Source organism: Coregonus clupeaformis, chromosome 7 (assembly GCF_020615455.1).
Source record: "Coregonus clupeaformis isolate EN_2021a chromosome 7, ASM2061545v1, whole genome shotgun sequence".
Taxonomy (NCBI): Eukaryota; Metazoa; Chordata; class Actinopteri; order Salmoniformes; family Salmonidae; genus Coregonus; species Coregonus clupeaformis.
Window position 1 is genome coordinate 64,980,304 of NC_059198.1, and position 20,362 is coordinate 65,000,665.

At 48.7% G+C, this 20,362-nt stretch overlaps 1 protein-coding gene across 7 annotated transcripts in view; it reads right to left on the reverse strand.

The window, feature by feature from the left end:
* LOC121569995 (syntaxin-binding protein 4-like) overlaps window positions 1-20,362 on the reverse strand; it is a 234,059-nt gene that overhangs the window by 19,171 nt on the left and 194,526 nt on the right. For all 7 annotated transcript variants that reach the window (XM_045221477.1, XM_045221478.1, XM_045221476.1 and 4 more), the window contains exon 12: window positions 4,170-4,264. In XM_045221477.1, the coding sequence (XP_045077412.1) occupies window positions 4,170-4,264 (95 nt within the window). The remainder of the gene's footprint in view (window positions 1-4,169; window positions 4,265-20,362) is intronic.

A 20,362-nucleotide genomic window follows, 5' to 3' on the forward strand; every position in this document is an offset into this window, starting at 1 on the left:
TTGTGCAAGAAAACAGAGTGATTGCCTCTACTAATAAGAGGAGGATCCCATCAGCTTTCTATAGGCTAGGCCTACTATATTTATTTCTCAACTTTCCTAATATTAAGCACATTGTTTATCTTTACAACAGGAGTATAGCCTACCTGGCTGGCATGAAAATGAACCACCGGAAAAGCATCCTCCATTCGCTATTTAAGTGCATAGATGACATGTTTTTTTCCCCCCTGCCCATGTTTCGAGACAGGTGCATGATAATGGTCCATTCTAAATCAAAACAAATTCCCCACATATATTACTTAGTATATGTAAAGACAACATTAAATCAAGAATAGTGTGATGGGTGACAATATTAGCCTATGACTTGTGAATTATATATTATCACTTGTGAATGATGCCCAACATAAGAAACAGCCTTTTTTGGGGGGGACTTTTTCTAATCATAGTCACACACCTCATGTAGCCTAGCCCATAGGCCTATATGTTTTGATAAGGTTTGTATCACAACTAAAGTGGCCAAATAACTTCTTAAAATTAAGCACATTAATCCGCTTTGCAAGGGGTTTAGAGCCTAACTGGCATACAAAAGCAGCGCATGAGTTTCAAGTTTGGGGAAGATCATTTTCACCATAAAAATGCACCTTTATAATAAAAGCAATACATGCATAATCGCATTTGCGGTCACTTTTGATTAAGGTGTTTTCCTGCTAATGGGACATTCTCGCTTATAGCCTACTGCCATGTGCGCTTTGTTGCGCTTATAATGTGAAGAAATAGCCTAATAGTTTATCAACATTTTAAGCTAAATGTTCTGATCTCTTGCGTTAGCCACATTGCGTAAAATATGTTTTTGGATGCTAGCGGTTGTATTAATTTGGGATCTATGGAATCCCACAACTGTCCCAGACTATGTTTGGAATATTTATTTCTCGCACAGAATAGAATAGATCAACTTTTGTACTATGGGGGATAGTAGATTGACATAGGCTAGTGCTTTTTCTGTTCCTTAGGCCTACTCATCTTGTTGGCTGACGAAAAGTAAATGTGGACAGTTCTTCCAATATCTTCAATATGCACCTCGGAATTGGATAAGGATGCGCGCAGTTGCGCTCCCGATGTGTCTGTCTTCACTTGTAGCCTGTGAGAAAGACCTGATCATGTGATGGAGAGCCATGTGAGACTTGATCATGTGATGGAGAGCCATGTGAGTGAGAGGTGCTTAGGAGCGCGCAGCACTCAGGGAGAAAGGCACAACGCAGCACTCCAGGCCAAGGGCACAACGGCCACTGGCCGCAAAATGCATAGATTTTTTTAGGGTGCATTACGGCCACACAAAGGGGATGCCGCCATGAAATTCGAGGCATTTTCAAGTGCTTGTCAAATTGTGAATGAGAGACTAATGAAGTGTGTACAGCCTGCCACTGAAAAACATCCTCACAGCATGATGCTGCCACCACCATGCTTCACCATAGGGATGCTGCCAGGTTTCCTCCAGACGTGACGCTTGGCATTCAGGCCAAAGAGTTCAATCTTGGTTTCATCAGACCAGAGAATCTTGTTTCTCATGGTCTGAGAGTCCTTTGGGTGCCTTTTGGCAAACTCCAAGCGGGATGCCATGTGCCTTTTACTGAGGAGTGGCTTCCGTCTGGCCACTCTACCATAAAGGCCTGATTGGTGGAGTGCTGCAGAGATGGTTGTCCTTTTGGAAGGTTCTACCAAATCCACAGAGGAACTCTGGAGCTCTGTCAGAGTGACCATTGGGTTCTTGTTCACCTCCCTGACCAAGGCCCTTCTCCCCCGATTGCTCAGTTTGGCCGGGAGGCCAGCTCTAGGAAGAGACTTCGTGGTTCCAAACTTCTTCCATTTAAGAATGATGGAGGCTACTGTGTTCTTGGGGACCTTCAATGCTACAGAAATGTTTTGGTACCCTTCTCCAGATCTGTGCCTCGACACAATCCTGTCTCGGAGCTCTACGGACAATTCCTTCGACCTCATGGCTTGGTTTTTGCTCTGACATGCACTGTCAACTGTGGGACCTTATATAGACAGGTGTGTGCCTTTCCAAATCATGTCCAATCAATTGAATTTATCACAGGTGGACTCCAATCAAGTTGTAGAAACATCTCAAGGATGATAAATGGAAACAAGATGCACCGGAGCTCAATTTCGAGTATCATAGCAAAGGGCCGTAAATAAGGTTAAAAAATGTTTTTATACATTTCCAAACATTTTTTGCTTTGTTATTATGGGGTATTGTGTGTAGATTGATGAGGAAATGTTTTTATTTAATCCATTTTAGAATAAGGCTGTAACGTAACAAGAGAGAGAGAGAGAGAGAGAGAGAGAGAGAGAGAGAGAGAGAGAGAGAGAGAGAGAGAGAGAGAGAGAGAGAGAGAGAGAGAGAGAGAGAGAGAGAGAGAGAGAGAGAGAGAGAGAGAGAGAGAGAGAGAGAGAGAGAGAGAGAGAGAGAGAGAGAGAAGGGAGGAATAGAGGGGATGTGGGTACAACACATATTCACAGTGGAGAATATTCAGTGAAGGAATAGAGAGATGGATGGGGAATAGAGGGAGGGATGGGAGGATGGGGAATAGAGGGGTTGTAGGCAGAAATGTACCCTGATAAAATGCAGACACACAGACACAGAGTAAAGACATGTAAAGACGAGTGGCAAAGAGGGAAAAGGAAGATGCTGTGAAAGAATGCTGTGAAAGAAAGAGAGAGACAGCAACAAAAAAGGGAAAGAATTAGCAAATAAGAAAACGGAGAGGAGAGTGAAAGTGAGAAGGAGAGACACGGTGTGTGTCCCAAATGGGACCCTATTCCCTTCATAGTGCACTACTTTTGACCCCTATTCCCTTCATAGTGCACTACTTTTGACCCCTATTCCCTTCATAGTGCACTACTTTTGACCAGAGCCCTATTGGAATAGGGTGCCATTTGGGACAAGCCCACAGAATGCGATGAAAAGCTGTAGTCAAACAGCATTAGCTAGGTTAGTGTTGTAAAGTGGGACCCCCAGCAGGCTGGATTAACCCCTCACTGGCTTTCACCTCAACACCTCCATGCTGTCTCTACAACACTAAGTGGTACATCTAATCTGAAAGGGGGGGTGTACAGAAACATGCAGAGATGTGACGCACTGAGGGAGGGAGGCAGGGTGGGTGAAAGAAAGAGAGAGAGAGAGAGAGAGAGAGAGAGAGAGAGAGAGAGAGAGAGAGAGAGAGAGAGAGAGAGAGAGAGAGAGAGAGAGAGAGAGAGAGAGAGAGAGAGATAGATAGATAGATAGATAGATAGATAGATAGATAGATAGATAGATAGATAGATAGATAGATAGATAGATAGATAGATACAGAAAGAGTGAGAGAAAAGAGAGATGCGATACAGGTATAATGTCCCACTCAGAGCAGACACTAGGAACTCACCAGGGCTAGTTTGTCAGAGCAGACACTAGGGACTCACCAGGGCTAGTTTGTCAGAGCGGACACTAGGAACTCACCAGGGCTAGTTTGTCAGAGCAGACCCTAGGGACTCACCAGGGCTAGTTCGTCAGAGCAGACCCTAGGGACTCACCAGGGCTAGTTCGTCAGAGCAGACACTAGGAACTCACCAGGGCTAGTTCGTCAGAGCAGACCCTAGGAACTCACCAGGGCTAGTTCATCAGCCTTGAGACACACTGAGACATATTAGGTAGAATATAGAGAGAGAGGAAGAGAGGAAGAGAGGAAGAGAGGAAAGAGAGAGAGGCGGAGGAAACGAGAAAGAACAAGAGAAGAGAGAGAGAGAGGAAGAGAGAGAGCGGAGGTGGACTCTAGTTTGTCAGACTTGAGGCATATGTGGGGGTCCAGACAGATAGACAGGCAGCCAGACTGACAGATAGACAGGCAGCCAGCCAGCCAGCCAGCCAGCCAGCCAGCCAGCCAGCCAGCCAGACAGCCAGCCAGACAGACAGACAGACAGACAGACAGACAGACAGACAGACAGACAGACAGACAGACAGACAGATAGATAGATAGATATATAGATAGACAGGCAGACAGACAGACAGATAGACAGGCAGCCAGACTGACAGGCAGCCAGACAGACAGATACACAGACAGACAGACAGGTAGACAGGCAGACAGACAGATAGACAGACAGCCAAACGGGCAGACAGACAGTGGAGGTGGACTCACCAGGTCTAGTTTGTCTGACTTGAGGCGTATGTGAGGGTCCAGGGTGATCTTGGGTTTGGCTGCAGACAACACCGCTCTCTGGGTGGGGGCCGAGCCTGCAAGGAGGGAGGACAGACATCTATCGTGTTAAAGTTTGTATTGGAGGTGGTATACGGGGTGGTATAAAACACTGTCCTGTCGCCTCTGAGCAGAATATTGTCTGTCATTTTCTGTTCATTTCCAGATGATTCTACACTAACACACTACAGACACCGCTGCTTTTAGACAACGGTTGTTCTGGTGTTTCCTCTCCTGCAGTTATCAGAGTATCTGTCAATTATTAACTACCGTTAACAACCATAGTGACAGAGAGGGAGGGAGGTTCAACGAGAGAGAGAAAGATAAAGAGAGAGAGAGAGGGAGAGAGGGAGAGAGGGAGAGAGACACCAAGGGCTGCTGTATTAATTTGATGGTTTGTCTGTCCCAGTTTGTGTGTGAGTGTGTGAATGTGAGTGTGTGTGTGTGAGGTGTGTGTGTGTGTGTGTGTGTGTGTGTGTGTGTGTGTGTGTGTGTGTGTGTGTGTGTGTGGTGTTATGTTAGGGTGACCCCCTGCTGCGGCGGATATTTTCTGATTGCTTTGCATCCCTCATCCCTCCCTCCCTCCCTCCCTGACTCCAACTCTCTCCCTCCATCCCTTTATCCCTCATCCCTACCTCCATGTCCCTCTCTCTCCTCCCTCCCTCTCTCCTCCTTCCCTCTCTCTCGCTCTCTCTCTCTCTCTCTCTCTCGCTCTCTCTCTCTCTCTCTCCCTCCCTCCCCTCTCTCTCTCCTCCCTCCCTCCTCCCCCTCTCTCTCCTCCTTCCCTCCCTCTCTCTCTCTATCTCGCTCTCTCTCTCCTCCCTCCCTCTTTCTCTCCTCCCTCCTCTCTCTCTCTCTCTCTCTCTCTCTCTCTCTCTCTCTCTCTCTCTCTCTCTCTCTCTCTCTCTCTCTCTCCATCCTCTAGCCACAGGTCTAGCATCACAACAGGGGTGTTTCACTTTGACTGGATACAGCAGGTGGTAGCTGCTACTCAAACCAGGAGTATTACTGCACACACTACACACACACACACACACACACACACACACACACACACACACACTACACACACTACACACACAGACACACACACACACACAGACACACAGACACAGACACACACAAATATCTGATGATGTTGGATCAGTGATGTTGGATCAGTGACGTTGGATCAGTGATGTTGGATCAGTTAGCACTTTAGCTTTGTGTCTGTCTGGGCAATATGTCGACTGCTATAGATTGAATCATTTGAATTGAATTGATGTGTATTTAGTTTCATTGTCTACTCTGAGACACCTGTCATCAATGACATCTGTCACCGATGACAACAGCAGTCATCTCCAGCTTAGCCAATCACATCGCTGGGGTGGTGAGTTTATGAGAAAATAGGATTAGAGAAATGTCATTGGTCACTGGTTGTCCTGACCCCTGGAATTGTGTCAGCTGACTAGTGAAGGGAACAGTGGATGACTAGTCTGAGTCCCAAATGGCATTATTTTTTACCAAGGCCCATAGGAATCTGATCAAACGTACACTCTTAGAAAAAAGGGTTCCAAAAGGTTTCTTCGGCTGTCCCCATAGGAGAAACCTTTTTGGTTTCAGGTAGAACCCTTTTTGGTTTCAGGTAGAACCCTTTTTAGGTTTCAGGTAGAACCCTTTTTGGTTCCAGGTAGAACCCTTTGTGGTTCTAGATAGCACTTTTTTTTTTTAAGTGTAGTGCACTATGTAGGGAATAGGGTGCCATTTGAGAGGCAGCCCTAACCCTACCCCTGTAGAGGGGTTAATAAGGTGCTGGAGGTCACCCTCCCCCTGTAGAGGGGTTAATAAGGTGCTGGAGGTCACCCTCCCCCTGTAGAGGGGTTAATAAGGTGCTGGAGGTCACCCTCACCCTGTAGAGGGGTTAATAAGGTGCTGGAGGTCACCCTCCCCCTGTAGAGGGGTTAATAAGGTGCTGGAGGTCACCCTCCCCCTGTAGAGGGATTAATAAGGTGCTGGAGGTCACCCTCCCCCTATAGAGGGGTTAATAAGGTGCTGGAGGTCACCCTCGCCCTGTTGAGGGGTTAATAAGGTGCTGGAGGTTACCCTACCCCTGTAGAGGGGTTAATAAGGTGCTGGAGGTAACCCTCCCCTGTAGAGAGGTTAATAAGGTGCTGGAGGTCATCCTACCCCTGTAGAGGAGTTAACAAGGTGCTGGAGGTCACCCTCCCCCTGTTGAGGGGTTAATAAGGTGCTGGAGGTAACCCTACCCCTGTAGAGAGGTTAATAAGGTGCTGGAGGTAACCCTCCCCTGTAGAGGGGTTAATAAGGTGCTGGAGGTCACCCTCCTCCTGTAGAGGGGTTAATAAGGTGCTGGAGGTCACCCTCCCCCTGTAGAGGGGTTAATAAGGTGCTGGAGGTCACCCTACCCCTGTAGAGGGGTTAATAAGGTGCTGGACGTAACCCTACCCCTGTAGAGAGGTTAATAAGGTGCTGGAGGTAACCCTACCCCTGTAGAGAGGTTAATAAGGTGCTGGAGGTCATCCTACCCCTGTAGAGGAGTTAAGAAGGTGCTGGAGGTCACCCTCCCCCTGTTGAGGGGTTAAAAAGGTGCTGGAGGTCACCCTTCCCATGTTGAGGGGTCAATAAGGTGCTGGAGGTAACCCTACCCCTGTAGAGAGGTTAATAAGGTGCTGGAGATAATCCTACCCCTGTAGAGGGGTTAATAAGGTGCTGGAGGTCACCCTCCCCTGTAGAGAGGTTAATAAGGTGCTGGATGTCTTCCTATCCCTGTAGAGGAGTTAACAAGGTGCTGGAGGTAACCCTTGGATGATACTACACTATACACTATTTAACGTGTTGCAGAAAACAAGCACAATTTTAAATTCTCACTCGTTCACACAGGCACTCAATCCAGGGTTCAAAGGTGAGTCTTACTACCCTCCTTTACCCTACTGTCTGGACATACTACCCTCCTTCATCCTACTGTCTGGACATACTACCCCCCTTCATCCTACTGTCTGGACATACTACCCTCCTTCATCCAACTGTCTGGACATACTACCCTCCTTCATCCTACTGTCTGGACATACTACCCTCCTTCATCCAACTGTCTGGACATACTACCCTCCTTCATCCTACTGTCTGGACATACTACCCTCCTTCACCCTACTGTCTGGACATACTACCCTCCTTCATACAACTGTCTGGACATACTACTCTCCTTTACCCTACTGTCTGGACATACTACCCTCCTTCACCCTACTGTCTGGAAATACTACCCTCAATCATTCTACTGTCTGGACATACTACCCTCCTTCATCCTACTGTCTGGACATACTACCCTCCTTCATCCAACTGTCTGGACATACTACCCTCCTTTACCCTACTGTCTGGACATACTACCCTCCTTCACCCTACTGTCTGGACATACTACCCTCCTTTACCGTACTGTCAGGACATACTACCCTCCTTCACCCTACTGTCTGGACATACTACCCTCCTTCATCCTACTGTCTGGACATACTACCCTCCTTCATCCAACTGTCTGGACATACTACTCTCCTTTACACTACTGTCTGGACATACTACCCTCCTTCACCCTACTGTCTGGACATACTACCCTCCTTCATCCTACTGTCTGGACATACTACCCTCCTTCATCCTACTGTCTGGACATACTACCCTCCTTCATCCTACTGTCTGGACATACTAATCTCCTTCATCCTACTGTCTGGACATACTACCCTCCTTCACCCTACTGTCTGGACATACTACCCTCCTTCATCCAACTGTCTGGACATACTACCCTCCTTCACCCTACTGTCTGGACATACTACCCTCCTTCATCCTACTGTCTGGACATACTACCCTCCTTCACCCTACTGTCTGGACATACTACCCTCCTTCATCCTACTGTCTGGACATACTACCCTCCTTCATCCTACTGTCTGGACATACTACCCTCCTTCATCCTACTGTCTGGACATACTACCCTCCTTTATCCTACTGTCTGGACATACTACCCTCCTTCATCCAACTGTCTGGACATACTACTCTCCTTTACACTACTGTCTGGACATACTACCCTCCTTCACCCTACTGTCTGGACATACTACCCTCCTTCATCCTACTGTCTGGACATACTACCCTCCTTCATCCTACCGTCTGGACATACTACCCTCCTTCATCCAACTGTCTGGACATACTACCCTCCTTTACCCTACTGTCTGGACATACTACCCTCCTTCACCCTACTGTCTGGACATACTACCCTCCTTCATCCTACTTTCTGGACATACTACCCTCCTTCACCCTACTGTCTGGACATACTACCCTCCTTCACCCTACTGTCTGGACATACTACCCTCCTTCATCCTACTGTCTGGACATACTACCTTCCTTTATCCTACTGTCTGGACATACTACCCTCCTTCATCCTACTGTCTGGACATACTACCCTCCTTCATCCTACTGTCTGGACATACTAATCTCCTTCATCCTACTGTCTGGACATACTACCCTCCTTCACCCTACTGTCTGGACATACTACCCTCCTTCATCCAACTGTCTGGACATACTACCCTCCTTCACCCTACTGTCTGGACATACTACCCTCCTTCATCCTACTGTCTGGACATACTACCCTCCTTCACCCTACTGTCTGGACATACTACCCTCCTTCATCTTACTGTCTGGACATACTACCCTCCTTTATCCTACTGTCTGGACATACTACCCTCCTTCATCCTACTATCTGGACATACTACCATACATCCTACTGTCTGGACATACTATCCTCCTTCATCCTACTGTCTGGACATACTACCCTCCTTCATCCTAATGTCTGAACATACTACCCTCCTTCATCCTACTGTCTGGACATACTACCCTCCTTAATCCTACTGTCTGGACATACTACCCTCCCTCATCCTACTGTCTGTACATACTACCCTACTTCATCCAACTGTCTGGACATACTACCCTCCTTCATCATACTGTCTGGACATACTACCCTCCTTCATCCTACTGTCTGGACATACTAATCTACTTCATCCTACTGTCTGGACATACTACCCTCCTTCATCCTACTGTCTGGACATACTACCTTCCTTCATCCTACTGTCTGGACATACTACCCTCCGTCATCCTACTGTCTGGACATACTAATCTACTTCATCCTACTGTCTGGACATACTACCCTCCTTCATCCTACTGTCTGGATATACTACCCTCCTTCATCCTACTGTCTGGACATACTACCCTCCTTCATCCAAATGTCTGGACATACTACTCTCTTTACCCTACTGTCTGGACATACTACCCTCCTTCACCCTACTGTCTGGACATACAACCCTCCTTCATCCTACTGTCTGGACATACTACCCTCCTTCATCCTACTGTCTGGACATACTACCCTCCTTCATCCAACTGTCTGGACATACTACCCTCCATTACCCTACTGTCTGGACATACTACCCTCCTTCACCCTACTGTCTGGACATACTACCCTCCTTCATCCTACTGTCTGGACATACTACCCTCCTTCACCCTACTGTCTGGACATACTACCCTCCTTCATCCTACTGTCTGGACATACTACCCTCCTTCATCCTTCTATCTGGACATACTACCCTACTTCATCCTACTGTCTGGACATACTACCCTCCTTCATCCTACTGTCTGGACATACTACCTTCCTTTATCCTACTGTCTGGACATACTACCCTCCTTCATCCTACTGTCTGGACATACTACCCTCCTTCATCCTACTGTCTGGACATACTAATCTCCTTCATCCTACTGTCTGGACATACTACCCTCCTTCACCCTACTGTCTGGACATACTACCCTCCTTCATCCAACTGTCTGGACATACTACCCTCCTTCACCCTACTGTCTGGACATACTACCCTCCTTCATCCTACTGTCTGGACATACTACCCTCCTTTACCCTACTGTCTGGACATACTACCCTCCTTCATCCTACTGTCTGGACATACTACCCTCCTTTATCATACTGTCTGGACATACTACCCTCCTTCATCCTACTATCTGGACATACTACCCTACATCCTACTGTCTGGACATACTATCCTTCTTAATCCTACTGTCTGGACATACTACCCTCCTTCATCCTAATGTCTGAACATACTACCCTCCTTCATTCTACTGTCTGGACATACTAATCTCCTTCATCCTACTGTCTGGACATACTACCCTCCTTCTTCCTACTGTCTGTACATACTACCCTACTTCATCCAACTGTCTGGACATACTACCCTCCTTCATCCTACTGTCTGGACATACTACCCTCCTTCATCCTACTGTCTGGACATACTAATGTACTTCATACTACTGTCTGGACATACTACCCTCCTTCATCCTATTGTCTGGACATACTACCTTCCTTCATCCTACTGTCTGGACATACTACCCTCCTTCATCCTACTGTCTGGACATACTACCCTCCTTCATCCTACTGTCTGGACATACTACCCTCCTTCATCCTAATGTCTGGACCTACTACCCTCCTTCATCCTACTGTCTGGACATACTACCCTCCTTCATCCTACTGTCTGGACATACTACCTTCCTTTATCCTACTGTCTGGACATACTACCCTCCTTCATCCTACTGTCTGGACATACTACCCTCCTTCATCCTACTGTCTGGACATACTAAGCTCCTTCATCCTACTGTCTGGACATACTACCCTCCTTCACCCTACTGTCTGGACATACTACCCTCCTTCATCCAACTGTCTGGACATACTACCCTCCTTCATCCAACTGTCTGGACATACTACCCTCCTTCACCCTACTGTCTGGACATACTACCCTCCTTCATCCTACTGTCTGGACATACTACCCTCCTTCACCCTACTGTCTGGACATACTACCCTCCTTCATCCTACTGTCTGGACATACTACCCTCCTTTATCATACTGTCTGGACATACTACCCTCCTTCATCCTACTATCTGGACATACTACCCTACATCCTACTGTCTGGACATACTATCCTCCTTAATCCTACTGTCTGGACATACTACCCTCCTTCATCCTAATGTCTGAACATACTACCCTCCTTCATCCTACTGTCTGGACATACTAATCTCCTTCATCCTACTGTCTGGACATACTACCCTCCTTCTTCCTACTGTCTGTACATACTACCCTACTTCATCCAACTGTCTGGACATACTACCCTCCTTCATCCTACTGTCTGGACATACTACCCTCCTTCATCCTACTGTCTGGACATACTAATGTACTTCATACTACTGTCTGGACATACTACCCTCCTTCATCCTACTGTCTGGACATACTACCTTCCTTCATCCTACTGTCTGGACATACTACCCTCCTTCATCCTACTGTCTGGACATACTACCCTCCTTCATCCTACTGTCTGGACATACTACCCTCCTTCATCCTAATGTCTGGACCTACTACCCTCCTTCATCCTACTATCTGGACATACTACCCTACATCCTACTGTCTGGACATACTATCCTCCTTCATCCTACTCTCTGGACATACTACCCTCCTTCATCCTAATGTCTGGACATACTACCCTCCTTCATCCTACTGTCTGGACATACTAATCTCCTTCATCCTACTGTCTGGACATACTACCCTCCTTCATCCTACTGTCTGTACATACTACCCTACTTCATCCAACTGTCTGGACATACTACCCTCCTTCATCCTACTGTCTGGACATACTACCCTCCTTCATCCTACTGTCTGGACATACTAATCTACTTCATCCTACTGTCTGGACATACTACCCTCCTTCATCCTACTGTCTGGACATACTACCTTCCTTCATCCTACTGTCTGGACATACTACCCTCCTTCATCCTACTGTCTGGACATACTACCCTCCTTCATCCTACTGTCTGGACATACTACCCTCCTTAATCCTAATGTCTGGACCTACTACCCTACTTCATCCAACTGTCTGGACATACTACCCTCCTTCATCCTACTGTCTGGACATACTACCCTCCTTAATCCTAATGTCTGGACCTACTACCCTACTTCATCCAACTGTCTGGACATACTACCCTCCTTCATCCTACTGTCTGGACATACTACCCTCTTTCATCCTACTATCTGGACATACTACCCTCCTTCATCCTACTGTGTGGACATACTACCCTCCTTCATCCTACTGTCTGGACATACTACCCTCCTTAATCCTAATGTCTGGACCTACTACCCTACTTCATCCAACTGTCTGGACATTCTACCCTCCTTCACCCTACTGTCTGGACATACTACCCTCCTTCATCCTACTGTCTGGACATACTACCCTCCTTTATCCTACTGTCTGGACATACTACCCTCCTTCATCCTACTATCTGGACATACTACCCTACATCCTACTGTCTGGACATACTATCCTCCTTCATCCTACTGTCTGGACATACTACCCTCCTTCATCCTAATGTCTGGACATACTACCCTCCTTCATCCTACTGTCTGGACATACTAATCTCCTTCATCCTACTGTCTGGACATACTACCCTCCTTCATCCTACTGTCTGTACATACTACCCTACTTCATCCAACTGTCTGGACATACTACCCTCCTTCATCCTACTGTCTGGACATACTACCCTCCTTCATCCTACTGTCTGGACATACTAATCTACTTCATCCTACTGTCTGGACATACTACCCTCCTTCATCCTACTGTCTGGACATACTACCTTCCTTCATCCTACTGTCTGGACATACTACCCTCCTTCATCCTACTGTCTGGACATACTACCCTCCTTCATCCTACTGTCTGGACATACTACCCTCCTTAATCCTAATGTCTGGACCTACTACCCTACTTCATCCAACTGTCTGGACATACTACCCTCCTTCATCCTACTGTCTGGACATACTACCCTCCTTAATCCTAATGTCTGGACCTACTACCCTACTTCATCCAACTGTCTGGACATACTACCCTCCTTCATCCTACTGTCTGGACATACTACCCTCTTTCATCCTACTATCTGGACATACTACCCTCCTTCATCCTACTGTGTGGACATACTACCCTACTTCATCCTACTGTCTGGACATACATACTCCTTCATCCTACTGTCTGGACATACTACCCTCCTTCACCCTACTGTCTGGACATACTACCCTCCTTCACCCTACTGTCTGGACATACTACCCTCCTTTACCCTACTGTCTGGACATACTACCCTCCTTCATCCTACTGTCTGGACATACTACCCTCCTTCATCCTACTGTCTGGACATACTACCCTCCTTCATCCAACTGTCTGGACATACTACCCTCCTTCATCCTACTGTCTGGACATACTACCCTCCTTCATCCAACTGTCTGGACATACTACCCTCCTTCATCCTACTGTCTGGACATACTACCCTCCTTCACCCTACTGTCTGGACATACTACCCTCCTTCATCCTACTGTCTGGACATACATACTCCTTCATCCTACTGTCTGGACATACTACCCTCTTTCATCCTACTATATGGACATACTACCCTCCTTCATCCTACTGTGTGGACATACTACCCTACTTCATCCTACTGTCTGGACATACATACTCCTTCATCCTACTGTCTGGACATACTACCCTCCTTCACCCTACTGTCTGGACATACTACCCTCCTTCACCCTACTGTCTGGACATACTACCCTCCTTTACCCTACTGTCTGGACATACTACCCTCCTTCATCCTACTGTCTGGACATACTACCCTCCTTCATCCTACTGTCTGGACATACTACCCTCCTTCATCCAACTGTCTGGACATTCTACCCTCCTTCACCCTACTGTCTGGACATACTACCCTCCTTCATCCTACTGTCTGGACATACTACCCTCCTTTATCCTACTGTCTGGACATACTACCCTCCTTCATCCTACTATCTGGACATACTACCCTACATCCTACTGTCTGGACATACTATCCTCCTTCATCCTACTGTCTGGACATACTACCCTCCTTCATCCTAATGTCTGGACATACTACCCTCCTTCATCCTACTGTCTGGACATACTAATCTCCTTCATCCTACTGTCTGGACATACTACCTTCCTTCATCCTACTGTCTGGACATACTACCCTCCTTCATCCTACTGTCTGGACATACTACCCTCCTTCATCCTACTGTCTGGACATACTAATCTACTTCATCCTACTGTCTGGACATACTACCCTCCTTCATCCTACTGTCTGGACATACTACCTTCCTTCATCCTACTGTTGTAACGATCCCGGCAGTCTGAGTCGGGTCCTGTCTGTGGACTAGTTTTTCTGCTCGTGATCTCCAGTTTCCCGAGGGTTCTGGAACGCTCCGGGGAGCTCTCTTGATTTCCGCACCTGCATCCCATCAGCAATCTGCACACCTGGTCCTGATCATCACCCTTCTTAGGCTCTGGCCTAACATCCATTCCCTGCCGGATCGTTAGCCATGAACATCACTCGTCCGGAACCTTCATCCAACCTCTGCCTGGTGGTCGGCGGCTGCCGAGCCATGATGGGATCAACCACTGCACCCCCAACAACTAATCAACGCCGCCCGCTCTGTTCCCTGGATTATTCAGCATCACTCTTGAATTTGTAAATAAACACTCACCTTCGTTTCAACTTACCTTGTCCTGGTCTGCTTCTGGGTTCTGGCTTTGTAACTCGTGACAGAACGATCCGGCCAGTAATGAACCCAGCGGACCTGGACTCTGTTCGCCATGCCATTACCCATCAGGAGAAGATGTTGGGCCATCATAGCACGGTACTACAGGAGATCGCGTTGTCAGTTCGGAACCTTTCTACCGGTCTGACGGAGGTCCAGAACCAACGCAAGTTTCCGGTGGAGGATCCACTACCGGTTTCACCCATCTCGCCTGCCGCTTCTGGAGCTGTGTCCTTCCGTGAGCCCAAGGTTCCGACGCCGGATAAATATGAGGGGGAGCTGGGAAGATGCCGTTCCTTCCTTATGCAGTGTGGATTAGTGTTCGATCTACAGCCCTACTCTTATGCCACAGACAAGGCTAGGATAGCCTTTGTGATTGAGTTGCTGCGTGGTCGAGCGCTGGAGTGGGCTTCAGCCGTTTGGGAACGACAGGATCCCTGCATGGCTTCATACCAGGGGTTCACGGCCGAGATGAGGAAGCTCTTCGACCATTCCGTCCGAGGGAGGGACGCAGCTAGGCGCCTGTTTTCGCTTCGCCAAGGAACTGCCGAGCGTGGCCGACTTCGTGATCGAGTTCAAGACGTTGGCTGTGGAGAGTGGGTGGAATGAGGAGTCTCTGCAAGCGGCCTTTTACCAGGGTCTGTCGGAGCAGCTCAAGGATGAGTTGATCTCCTATCCGGAGCCTAGTGACCTGGACAGCTTGGTAGCCTTGTCTATTCGGGTGGATAATCGAGTCCGAGAGCGAAGGAGGGAGAAGCAATGGGTTCCGTCCCAACCGATCAGCTTCTCAGGTTCCAGTCGGGTCGGGATTGGATCAGAATACGTCGATCATCGGCCACCACACAGGATTAGTGGAGAGGTTCTGTCTCCCGATTCTGAACCCATGCAAGTGGGGCGGCACGGGTTAACCAAGGAGGAGCGCCAACACAGACGTAGGACTAACTGTTGCCTCTACTGTGGTGGTTCGGGACATTACCTCGCCACTGGTTCCCGGCGGTCGTCGAACTGCGCGGCTCGCTAAAGTGGGGAGGACTTTTAGCGAGCCAGTTTCGACCTCTCAATACCTCTGTCAGACCCCGTTTCCCGGCTACCCTTATGAACAGGAATCAGAGCTTAGCGATTAACGCTTTTATCGATTCAGGTGCCGATGGAAGCTTTCTAGATGCCGAGTTGGTGGAACAGCTGGGGCTTTCCAAGGAGCAATTGCCGGAAGCCATTGAAGCTACCACTCTGGACGGCAGTAGTCTGGCACGTATCACGATGAGGACTGAACCGGTTAAGATGCTGTTGTCGGGGAATCATTCTGAGATGATTTCATTCTTCATTCTGCCGTCTTCCCATGTTCCTCTGGTCCTTGGTTACCCCTGGCTGAAGGAACACAATCCCACGTTCGATTGGGTGACGGGCAAGGTAACGAGTTGGAGCCTTGATTGTCATGCTAACTGTCTCAAGACTGCCTGTCCCCATTCGGTTCCCAGTCAGGTGATTGAGGCTAAACCCCCAGATTTGTCCCTGGTTCCCGAGACATATCACGATTTGGGGGAAGTTTTCAGTAAGCAGAAGGCTCTGTCACTCCCCTCCCCCACCGACCATATGATTGTGCCATCAACCTGTTCCCTGGAGCTGTCTACCCCAAGGGAAGGTTATACAGTATCTCCCGACCTGAACGTGAGGCTTTGGAGACCTACATCAAGGAGTCCCTAGCTGCTGGTCTCGTTCGCCCATCGTCATCACCCCTGGGGGCAGGATTCTTCTTTGTGGGTAAGAAGGATGGCTCTCTTCGACCGTGTATTGATTATCGGGGGTTGAATGACATCACGGTCAAGAACAAGTATCCCCTGCCCTTGATGAGTTCTGCCTTCGACTCCTTACAGGGTGCTACGGTGTTCACCAAGCTAGACCTACGCAATGCGTATCACATGGTCCGGATCAGAGAGGGGGACGAGTGGTTGACGGGTTTCAATACACCGATGGGTCACTTCGAGTATCAGGTGATGCCGTTTGGACTGACCAATGCTCCAGCGGTATTCCAGAGTATGGTGAACGACGTCCTGAGAGATATGATCGGTCTCTTTGTGTTTGTTTACCTGGATGACATTCTGATCTTCTCGAAGGAACCTTCCGACCACGTCCAGCATGTCCGGCAGGTTCTGCAGCGATTGTTGGAGAATCGCCTGTTCGTGAAGGCCGAGAAGTGCGAGTTTCACGCCCACACGACATCCTTTCTCGGGTACATCATCTCCAGGGGAGAGATTAGGATGGACCAGGAGAAGGTTAGAGCGGTTCTGGAATGGGCCCAGCCCGGTACGAGATTGCAGCTCCAGAGATTTTTGGGGTTTGCGAATTTCTACCGCAGATTCATCCGGGATTACAGCCGTGTGGCCGCTCCGTTAACTGCCTTGACTTCCAGTATCAGGACCTTCAAGTGGAATCCGGAGGCGGATCGAGCGTTTCTGGATTTGAAGAGGCGATTCACCAACGCACCGATTCTCTCTCAACCGGACACGGCCCGTCAGTTCGTCGTTGAAGTGGACGCGTCTGATGTGGGAGTTGGCGCCATCCTGTCGCAGCGATGCTCCACGGACAGTAAACTCCATCCCTGCGCCTACTACTCTCGTCGCCTTTCGCCTGCGGAGAGGAATTACGATGTGGGTAACCGGGAGCTTCTCGCGGTGAAACTTGCCTTGGAGGAGTGGCGCCACTGGTTGGAGGGGGCGGAGCAACCGTTTATTGTCTGGACTGACCACAAGAATCTTGCTTACGTGCAATCGGCTAGACGTCTCAACTCCCGTCAGGCCAGGTGGTCGTTGTTTTTCGGACGATTCAATTTTTCCCTGACGTTCCGACCTGGATCTAAGAACGGCAAGGCGGACGCCTTGTCCCGGATGTTCTCCAAGACGGAGGAGAGTGGGTCCAAGACCGAGACAATTCTCCCCCGGAACTGCGTCGTGGGAGCAGTTATGTGGAAGATTGAGGAGCAGGTGATGGCGGCCCTTCGGACTCAGCCCGGTCCCGGTAACGGTCCACCCGGTCGGTTGTTTGTGCCTGAGTCGGTTCGTCCTGCTGTCCTCAAATGGTCCCACGCCAGCAAGATGGCTTGTCACCCTGGCGTGGCTCGGACGATGGCGTTTCTTCGCAGACGTTTTTGGTGGCCTGCCATGGCCGAGGATACTCGGGGTTTTGTTGCTGCCTGTCCAGTGTGTGCACAGAATAAGAGTACCAATCGGCCCAGCTCTGGACTACTTCACCCCCTTCCTATTCCCCGGCGACCATGGTCGCATCTGGCCCTGGACTTCGTCACTGGGTTGCCCGCTTCTGAGGGGAACACGGTCGTTCTGACTATCGTGGACAGATTCAGCAAGTTCGCCCACTTTGTGCCAATTGCCAAGCTTCCCTCTGCCTCGGAGACGTCCGAGATCCTGGTTAGGGAGGTTTTCAGGGTCCACGGTTTGCCCAGTGATATCGTTTCCGACCGTGGCCCTCAGTTTACCTCGGCTGTCTGGAAGTCCTTCTGTTTGGCCATTGGAGCTACAGTCAGTCTCACATCTGGTTTTCACCCCCAATCCAATGGTCAGGCGGAGAGAGCCAACCAGAAGATGGAATCCACGCTACGCTGCCTGGTCTCTTCCAACCCCACCTCCTGGGTCTCTCAGTTGCCTTGGGTTGAGTATGCCCACAATACTCTCCCTACATCTGCCACTGGGATGTCTCCCTTCCAGTGCCTGTATGGCTACCAACCTCCCTTGTTCCCTTCTCAGGAGAAGGAGCTCTCAGTGCCCTCTGTTCAGGCCCATATTCGTCGTTGCCACCGGACCTGGCATCGGGCCAGAAAGGCACTCCTTAGAGTTTCGGACCGGTATCAGCTCCAGGCGAATCGTCGCCGGATCCCCGCTCCCACCTATACCATCGGAGATAGGGTCTGGTTGGCCACACGGGATCTTCCGTTACGGACTGAGTCTAGGAAGTTGTTACCGAAGTTCATTGGTCCGTTTGTGGTGGAGAAGGTGATCAATCCAGTGGCAGTTCGACTCAAACTACCGAGGACGCTCAGAGTCCATCCCACCTTTCATGTCTCCTGCCTCAAGCCTGTTTTCCTCAGTCCTCTGTTGCCTCCTCCGCCTCCTCCTCCTCCTCCTCGGATGATCGGAGGTGGTCCTGCCTACACGGTGCGACGCATCATGGATTCCAGACGGCGGGGCCGGGGTTTCCAGTATCTCGTGGACTGGGAGGGGTATGGTCCTGAAGAGAGGAGTTGGATTCGCGGCGACAGATCCTAGATGCTGACCTCATCCGTGACTTCTACCGCCTCCATCCTGGCGCTCCGGGGAGTCCGCCCGGTGGCGTTCGTCGGAGGGGGGTACTGTAACGATCCCGGCAGTCTGAGTCGGGTCCTGTCTGTGGACTAGTTTTTCTGCTCGTGATCTCCAGTTTCCCGAGGGTTCTGGAACGCTCCGGGGAGCTCTCTTGATTTCCGCACCTGCATCCCATCAGCAATCTGCACACCTGGTCCTGATCATCACCCTTCTTAGGCTCTGGCCTAACATCCATTCCCTGCCGGATCGTTAGCCATGAACATCACTCGTCCGGAACCTTCATCCAACCTCTGCCTGGTGGTCGGCGGCTGCCGAGCCATGATGGGATCAACCACTGCACCCCCAACAACTAATCAACGCCGCCCGCTCTGTTCCCTGGATTATTCAGCATCACTCTTGAATTTGTAAATAAACACTCACCTTCGTTTCAACTTACCTTGTCCTGGTCTGCTTCTGGGTTCTGGCTTTGTAACTCGTGACAACTGTCTGGACATACTACCCTCCTTCATCCTACTGTCTGGACATACTACCCTCCTTCATCCTAATGTCTGGACCTACTACCCTACTTCATCCAACTGTCTGGACATACTACCCTCCTTCATCCTTCTATCTGGACATACTACCCTCCTTCATCTTATTATTATAATAAACTGTATATATTATAGTTATAATATTATTGTAATAAACAGTATATATTATAGTTATAATAGTATTATAATAAACAGTATATATTATAGTTATAATATTATTATAATAAACTGTATATATTATAGTTATAATATTTACCACGTTACTTAGTACCTCAGGTCTTTAGCATCATGTAAATGAAGTGTTAAATGTTCCCATCATATATAACAGCAGAACATTCAAATGAAGTGTTAAAGGTTCCCATCATATATAACAGCAGAACATTCAAATGAAGTGATAAATGTTCCCATCATATATAACAGCAGAACATTCAAATGAAGTGATAAATGTTCCCATCATGTCACGCCCTGACTCAGGGGACTCTTCTATGTTGAGTCAGGGTGTGTATATTCCTTGTTGTGCTTTTTCTATGTGTGGTATTCTAGTATGTGTATTTCTATGTTGGCCGGTGTGGTTCCCAATCAGAGGCAGCTGTCGCTCGTTGTCTCTGATTGGGGACCATAGTTAGGCAGCCTTTTGGC